At 51.1% G+C, this 8,903-nt stretch overlaps 1 protein-coding gene across 1 annotated transcript in view; it reads right to left on the bottom strand.

Moving 5' to 3' along the window:
• Window positions 1–8,360: 8,360 nt before the first annotated feature.
• Window positions 8,361–8,903, bottom strand: part of LOC310804623 (fibrillin-2-like) — a gene marked incomplete at its 3' end in the record, with an annotated part of 1,985 nt that continues 1,442 nt past the window's right edge. Inside the window, exon 2 of the mRNA XM_083669942.1 lies at window positions 8,361–8,823. Coding sequence (XP_083526068.1) covers window positions 8,361–8,753 — 393 coding nt within the window. The 5' untranslated portion in view covers window positions 8,754–8,823. The remainder of the gene's footprint in view (window positions 8,824–8,903) is intronic.

The raw sequence follows: 8,903 nt of genomic DNA, 5'->3' as shown, positions 1-8,903 counted from the left end.
TGGAGGTCAAAGGTCAGGCCTTACCCTACACGCTGTCTGGAGGTCAAAGGTCAGGCCTTACCCTACACGCTGTCTGGAGGTCACAGGTCATTTAGCGTTTAAGGCAGGCGATGTCACTTCCGTTAGCTTCTCTAGCTCTCATCCTTTATATGCAATCTCTGAGAAGAATGTGACCCCGGGTCAGAGGTCAGAGGTCATCTGAATGTAAACCTGGTAAAACACTAATGTGGGACCACTTTCTGAACTTCTGTTGAATTATTATTATTATAATTATTCTTTTTTTAATTTTTAAACTTTTCTGCTGTGCTGAGTTCTCTCACCGTCTGTCAGTATCACACATGGAGAAGGACGTGTGTGTGTGTGTGTATGTGCGTGTGTGTGTGTGTGTGTGTGCGTGTGTGTGTGTGTGTGTGTGTGTGTGTGTGTGTGCAGCGCTGTATTTCAGGTTCAATGTAACGTTACTATATTACCACCCACACAACTGCATCACACCATACTGTGTCCTTCATATAGAGAATGACTATGCCATGTGATATGAATGAATCTATATATACTAGTGTATAAAAGATATTTCTTTAATTCAATGCTTTGCACATACTTCAATTATCTTTTTGTAAAGGGTGGGGGATTGTAAAGATTTTTAGAATCCTGAAGGTACAATCTTACTGCTAACCAACGTGTGTGTGTGTGTGTGTGTGTGTGTGTGTGTCACCACGTGACGTCTAACACTCCTCCCTCAACTTCCTGTTACGAACCAACAATGTTGCAGAAGCAGAACCACGGGTTCCTCAGCGCCGGCGTCTGTCTGTGGTGTGTCTGTAGTCTGTCTGTGGTGTGTCTGTAGTCTGTCTGTGGTGTGTACAAATAGAAACATCCTAGATGACAAGAAACATGAACACACACCAGGAGGGTCCGGTGGCCCCGGGACGCCCCGTCCAAAACACCATGTAGTGGATGTCTCTCAACCAAATACTGTGTGTTTGTTCATGGATGTATAGATGCTCATAGAACGTGGGGGTGCGAGGGGGAGGAGACACCAGCGCCCCCTGGCGTCTGTTAACGGTCTGACGCGACTGCTCTGTCTGAGACCAGACCATGTGACCTAGCTCCTCGGTCCACGCCACGTCTGCGTATGTCTGGTGTATTTGTAGCCAAAGTCCCCCTTTCTCCCTCTCCCTTCTATTCCTCCCTCTCCTCCCCCTTTCTCCCTCTCCTCCCCCTTTCTCCCTCTCCCTTCTATTCCTCCCTCTCCTCCCCCTTTCTCCCTCTCCTCCCCCTTTCTCCCTCTCCCTTCTATTCCTCCCTCTCATCCTTCCCTCTCTCCTCTCTTCCCTTCCCCTCCCTCTCCTCCTCCCCCTCCATCCCTCTCCTTGTCCTCTCTCCCTTCCATTCCTCCCTCTCCTCCCCCTTTCTCCCCCTCCCCTCTCCTCCCTCCCTCCCCCCCCATATTGTGAGTCATGACGATGAATGAAGAAACTGATTGGTCTCGATCTCCCGACTCTGAACCCTTAGTTCACACTGTACAACTCTTGAGAAAAACTAACCTGTACATAAAAACTTCGTAGTCTAACGAGATAAATTAAGGGAGTGGATTATTAATGGCAAATTAATACGGAGAAAGATATTTATTTTAGTTTAGAATTTTCTCCAAGTTTTTGTTCTTTCATTATCTTTATTTTATTTTATTGTTTTTGGTTTTAAATTAATTTGCATGTTGATTTTTGCGTTTTTTTGATCTTCCTCAGAAAATTGTCTTTCGGTTTCTCTTATTTCTTTTTCTCCAGTCTGTACATTTCTATCTTTTATAAAAAAAAGCCTTTGAAGAAAAGCTGTGTTGACAGGTGTTGTACTGTTCACTGTCAGATATGCTTTTTCTAACATTTTAACATTTAAGGTTACCAATACTTTGTACATCTTTATTGCAATAAATAAATCAAATGAATCAATCATTATTGGCCTTTGTCTCTTCACACACACACACACACACACACACCCACCCTGGCAACAACATGAAGGACAGGCTGGGTGGTGATGCAGTAGTTACTCTACTGACTGACAGGCAGTTAAACATGTTGTTCTGATCTTTCTGCCACCTACTGGTATGAGACACCGTCTGGCCCGTCAGGAGACCCTGGGAGACAGCATCATAATACTATACCATATTCACTATAATACTATACTATATTCACTATAATACTATACCATATTCACTATAATACCACTGGGTACCACCATATCCACTAGTTACTGAGTGATACAGTATACTTCACTAAAAGAAGCAATGACTGAACTTGAACTTGTGACTGAACTTGAATGCAGGTACCACCCACCCACACACACACACACACCATACACACACACACACACAGACACACACACCATACACATACACACACACACACACACACACACACACCATACACATAGACACACACACACACACACACACACACCATACACACACACACACACACACACACACACCCCTGCAGCTTGCGTACAGGTTCTCAACCGGGAGAGGCACCATGCCACTCACCAGAGGCCAGGGCACCATGCCACTCAGGGGGGAGTCGACATGTTTACCAGCTGGTTTCACAGAGACAACAGCTGCCCTCTGCTGCCCTCTGCTGCCTGCCGTAAGCACACACACACACACACACACACACACACACAGGGATAGAGAGGGAGACAGGAAGAGAAAGAGCGTTGGCCTTCTCTGTAATACTCAGATTTATTCATATACTGCTACACTGCACTACTTATACTATACTGCACTACCTGTATATACTGTTCATTGCACTTTCTGCTTTTTTGCACTTCTGGTTAGACGCTAACTGCATTTCGTTGTCTCTGTACTTGTACTCTGCACAATGACAATAAAGTTTAATCTAATCTAATCTAATCTAATCTAATTCAGTGGTGGTTTGAATGTCAGGATGGTGTGTTAGCTGGCTGTTGAACACTCAGTCCCTTGACAACCTCTCTCTTTCATATTCTCAGTCTCTCCATCCTTCTCCATCCCCTTCTCTCCATCCCACTCTCCCTCTCTCTCCATCCCTCTCTCCATCTCTCTCTATCCCTCTCTCTCTCTCTCTCCCTCTGTCTCTCCATCCCACTCTCCCTCTCTCTCTCCCTCTGTCTCTCCATCCCTCTCTCCATCTCTCTCTCCATCCCTCTCTCCATCTCTCTCTCCATCCCTCTCTCCATCTCTCTCTATCCCTCTCTCTCTCTCTCCATCCCTCTCTCCCTCCCTCCATCCCTCTCTCCATCTCTCTCTCCCTCCCTCTCCATCTCTCTCCCTCCCTCCCTCTCTCTCTCCATCCCTCCCTCCCTCCCTCTCTCCCTCCCTGCCTGTGGGTGTTGTCCATCCCTCCCTCCCTCTCTCTCTTCCTCCCTCCCTCCCTCCCTGCCTGTGGGTGTTGTCCATCCCTCCCTCTCTCCCTCCCTCCCTCCCTGCCTCTCTCCATCCCTCTCTCCATCTCTCTCTCCATCCCTCTCTCCATCTCTCTCTATCCCTCTCTCTCTCTCTCCATCCCTCTCTCCCTCCCTCCATCCCTCTCTCCATCTCTCTCTCCCTCCCTCTCCATCTCTCTCCCTCCCTCCCTCTCTCTCTCCATCCCTCCCTCCCTCCCTCTCTCCCTCCCTGCCTGTGGGTGTTGTCCATCCCTCCCTCCCTCTCTCTCTTCCTCCCTCCCTCCCTCCCTGCCTGTGGGTGTTGTCCATCCCTCCCTCCCTCCCTCTCTCCCTCCCTCCCTCCCTGCCTCTCTCCCTCCCTCTCTCTCCATCTCTCTCCCTCCCTCTCTCTCTCCATCTCTCTCCCTCCCTCCCTCCCTCCCTGCCTCTCTCTCTCCCTCCCTCTCTCCCTCCCTCCCTCCATCCCTCTCTCTCTCCATCTCTCTCCCTCCCTCCATCTCTCCCTCCCTGCCTGTGGGTGTTGTCCCTCCCTCCCTCCCTCCCTCCCTCCCTGCCTGTGGGTGTTGTCCCTCCCTCCCTCCCTGCCTGTGGGTGTTGTCCCTCCCTCCCTCCCTCCCTCCCTGCCTGTGGGTGTTGTCCCTCCCTCCCTCCCTCCCTCCCTGCCTGTGGGTGTTGTCCATCCCTCCCTCCCTCCCTCCCTCCCTGCCTGTGGGTGTTGTCCATCCCTCCCTCCCTCCCTCCCTGCCTGTGGGTGTTGTCCATCCCTCCCTCCCTCCCTCCCTCCCTGCCTGTGGGTGTTGTCCATCCCTCCCTCCCTCCCTCCCTGCCTGTGGGTGTTGTCCATCCCTCCCTCCCTCCCTTCCTCCCTGCCTGTGGGTGTTGTCCCTCCCTCCCTCCCTCCCTCCCTGCCTGTGGGTGTTGTCCCTCCCTCCCTCCCTCCCTCCCTCCCTGCCTGTGGGTGTTGTCCCTCCCTCCCTCCCTCCCTCCCTGCCTGTGGGTGTTGTCCCTCCCTCCCTCCCTCCCTCCCTGCCTGTGGGTGTTGTCCCTCCCTCCCTCCCTGCCTGTGGGTGTTGTCCCTCCCTCCCTCCCTCCCTCCCTGCCTGTGGGTGTTGTCCCTCCCTCCCTCCCTCCCTCCCTGCCTGTGGGTGTTGTCCCTCCCTCCCTCCCTCCCTCCCCCCCTCCCTGCCTGTGGGTGTTGTCCCTCCCTCCCTCCCTCCCTCCCTGCCTGTGGGTGTTGTCCATCCCTCCCTCCCTCCCTCCCTCCCTCCTGTGGGTGTTGTCCCTCCCTCCCTCCCTCCCTGCCTGTGGGTGTTGTCCCTCCCTCCCTCCCTCCCTCCCTGCCTGTGGGTGTTGTCCCTCCCTCCCTCCCTCCCTCCCTCCCTGCCTGTGGGTGTTGTCCATCCCTCCCTCCCTCCCTCCCTCCCTCCCTGCCTGTGGGTGTTGTCCCTCCCTCCCTCCCTGCCTCCCTGCCTGTGGGTGTTGTCCCTCCCTCCCTCTCTCCCTCCCTGCCTGTGGGTGTTGTCCCTCCCTCCCTGCCTCCCTCCCTCCCTGCCTGTGGGTGTTGTCCGTCCCTCCCTCCCTGCCTCCCTCCCTCCCTCCCTCCCTGCCTGTGGGTGTTGTCCCTCCCTCCCTCCCTGCCTGTGGGTGTTGTCCCTCTCATGAGGCAGCCATTGTTCTGCCGGATCCTCACCTCAGAGCGATTAGCATGGTTAGCTCCAGCTAACAGCCAACAGCTCCTCTGCCAGACGTCCTCAGAAGTCACCATCATATCACACCCTTTCACTATAGATGAGACTAACCTGGATGACTAAAGGCTAAATAAATAAATACAATTACCATAAAAGACACCTTCAAATAAATAAATAAAATTACCATAAAAGACACCTTCAAATAAATAAATAAAATTACCATAAAAGACACCTTCAAATAAATAAATAAAATTACCATAAAAGACACCTTCAACCACCCGTGCAGCGGGCAGGTTGAGTAGATGACCTGGACGTGTCCCTGGGTGTGGTTGGGGAACACCCTGGGTGTGGTTGGGGAAGGCTGAGGCAACAGCATGAAAGTCATTCAAATCAAATAACGACAGTTGGGATTTGACACCAAGTGGACCCCCAACTCTGAGGAGGGGTACATGGTGATGACATCACACACAGCTCTAATGTTGAGCCACGAGAGACCCAGGTTCGATCCCCGCCAGAGAAACTGGCCCTACTGATCTTGTGTTGTTGTCTCTGTGGCTCTATCCTCTGGACCAACAGTTACCTCAGGATGATGTCATCCTTCTGCAAGAGAAAGCCTTTAGGGTACATGTTGAATCTGAGGGTACATGTTGAATCTGAGGGTACATGTTGAATCTGAGGGTACATGTTGCTTACATTCATTGTTTGGCCTGATGGACATGTGTGTTATAAGTACAGGAACTTCCTGTTTCAGCAGCACCATCTTGTGGTTCAATGTCAGAAGTGCAAGAAAAGACATCAAGAATCCAAACGTATATATAAGGTGATGCTTTACCTTCAGAACTATACAGACACATGCTCTGACTCCTCTCAGTCATTCCACAGCTCAGTCAGTCAGTCAGTCAGTCAGTTGTTCTGTTGGGTAAAGAACTGTCCAGTCTGGTAAAGACCTGTCCAGTCTGGTAAAGACCTGTCCAGTCTGGTAAAGACCTGTCCAGTCTGGTAAAGAACTGTCCAGTCTGGTAAAGACCTGTCCAGTCTGGTAAAGACCTGCACGGTTCGCCACACCTCAAAAATAACACATTTACTGGAAGAGACGGACAAGGAAGTGTGGACATTAGAGTACGCAGATCACACACATCTTCTGATCACATGTCAGAGTTACAAACACTCTGTTAAAATACGAAACAAAACAACAGACATTGGAAAAGCAGCAGATTTGGCTGTTCAGGTTCAGGTTCATGGCTGTTCAGGTTCAGGTTCATGGCTGTTCAGGTTCAGGTTCATGGCTGTTCAGGTCACCGTTGTTAGGGAGTCTTAGTGTTGAAGCAGTCAGTTTGTAGTCCAGGTGTTCAAAGGCGGTTCCTATGTATGCTACAGCACCAGTTCAACATGGCTTCCTACTAAGTATCACTCAAATGTTTGGGGAAACAATAAAGCAGTGATCATTCGCTGTGAGTCGATGCGGTGTAGAAAGTTGCATCGTAAGGCGTGTTTGTATACATGTATTTACAAGTGATAGGTTGAACCTCTGTTAGAGATTCATCTGCATAGATATTGATGTAAACAAACATCATTTTACATATTTGGTCAGCTTACTCATGACAGTTTTTAAAAACATGTTTAGATGAAAACAACCGTTGGTAATAGTTAAAATGGAACCACATTTGGTGAGTACACTTGGAACAGTGTTGTGTATTGAACGTTTCTATTGGTTGTTGGTCCTTGTTACAGGAAGTGTAACAGGAAGTGCTGTGTCGTCATGGAGTGGTACAGCTGGTCTCTGGTCCGTTGTCTGTCAAGGAGACGGGGTTCTGCTTTCAGCCGGCGCAACACGGCCGCAAGTCCAAATGCAGGTGTGCTGTCAGGGTGTGGGGGGTAACAGGTGGGGGGCTGTCACCTGACCTCCGGTGGGGAGCGGAGCGCTAACAAAGGCCAAACATTTAAACCAGCCGTTACTTCAGACCCCCGCAGCCCCGCCACCAACACACGCATTTACTAAGACTTGTTTTCGCCGTTAAAATGAAGCCCAAAGTGTTATTTTCCCCATAAACTCAACAACTGAATTAAATCTATACTTTGGTATTTACTAGCTTTTCATGCTTTCATTATTCATACTCATCTAGAATGTCTGCAGGCAAATATCTGAGGTCATATTACAACATGTATCATAGGTACCTTGTACATAACAGGGTCAGGGTCAGGGTTAGGGTCAGGGATAAGGTCAAGATCAGGGTCAGGGATAGGGTCAAGGTCAGGGTCAGGGTCAGGGATAGGGTCAAGGTCAGGGTCAGGGATAGGGTCAGGGTTAGGGTCAGGTTTAGGGTCAGGGTCAGGGATAGGGTCAAGGTCAGGGTCAGGGATAGGGTCAAGGTCAGGGTCAGGGTTAGGGTCAGGGTCAGGGTTAGGGTCAGGGTCAGCACTAGTACTAAAGTACTAAAATAAATACCAAAAATCAGGTCACAATAAGTGAAATACTGATTGTTAATATGTACATATGTCAGAATACTACATGTTGGTTACTACTATTCTATATGATGTTGTTTCATAAAAGGCCAGTTTCCCTGGGTTAGGGTTACCATGACAACCAAAGCACAGTGGCAGACCAGAATAAGAGACTTCTTCCACTGACCATCACATGACTAATGATCACATGACCATACCGTCGATCACATGACTACACCGTCAATATACCGCATTCTGTCTAATCTGCTCATCTACTGACCACTACTACACCCTGCTCATTTCACCGCTGTCTTGGTCTTGGTCTTGGTCTGTATCCGGGTCACAGGGTCATGAGGTCACAGGGTGAGGTCACATGGAGAGAGGGACTACTGGAGATGATGTCATGTCTCAGTTTCAAGCTTCTAGCTCAGAGTCACTGTGTCCCTTGTCCTGTAGAGACACCGTCCAATACTGTCACGAGAAAGAGAGAGAGAGATAGAGAGAGAGACAGAGAGAGAGAGAGAGAGAGACAGAGAGAGAGAGAGAGACAGAGAGAGAGACAGAGAGAGAGAGAGAGAGAGACAGAGAGAGAGAGAGACAGAGAGAGAGAGAGAGACAGAGAGAGAGAGAGACAGAGAGAGACAGAGAGAGAGAGAGAGAGAGAGAGAGAAAGAGAGAGACAGAGAGAGAGAGAGAGAGAGAGAGAAGGAGGAGGGGTTATATTAGCTAGCAGACCCCCCTCTCCTCAGGTCTTTGGTAATGGTGGACGGTCGGGTCAGACCACTGCGTGTGTTAGACGGGGGTGGCTGGCTCCTCCTACTGCAGCCTGATCTGCAGCTTCATCCGGAGGTTTCCCCCCAGCGCCCCCCCCAGGTGGTCCTGGTCCTGGTCCTGGTCCCGGAGCTGGCCGTGGGCGTGGCCGTGGGCGTGGCCGTGGCCGTGGGCGTGGCCGTGGGCGTGGCCGTGCAGCGGTGAGCTGGCGATCTCCAGCGTGTAGTGGCGTGGCGTCTCCGTGGCGACCGTCCTGGTGCTGTGCAGGTAGCTGAGGCCGTCAGTCTGCTGGATACGGAACAGGCCGTGGCGGTTGCCGGCGGTGATGATGTAGTGCATGTGCCCAGCGAGGGGTTTGAGGGCGGGGACTAACTCCAGGATGTGGTGCTGGGGGCGGAGCTCTGACGCGTTGAGGACCAGAGACAGGGGAACCTCCATGTCCAAACTGTCCAGGCTGAGGGGGTCCTGCTGGGGGGGGGGGGGTCCGGCTGGGGCTGAGGGGGTCCTGCTGGGGGGGGGGGTTACACCACAGGACAAGTTTGTTTACTAAATGATAAAATTGCAAGAATCACCCTGCACAGATCTAAA

Source organism: Argentina silus, assembly GCF_951799395.1.
Source record: "Argentina silus genome assembly, chromosome: 5".
Taxonomy (NCBI): domain Eukaryota; kingdom Metazoa; phylum Chordata; class Actinopteri; order Argentiniformes; family Argentinidae; genus Argentina; species Argentina silus.
Note: the sequence above shows the minus strand (reverse complement) of the source record. Positions and strands in the feature narration are given on the sequence as shown.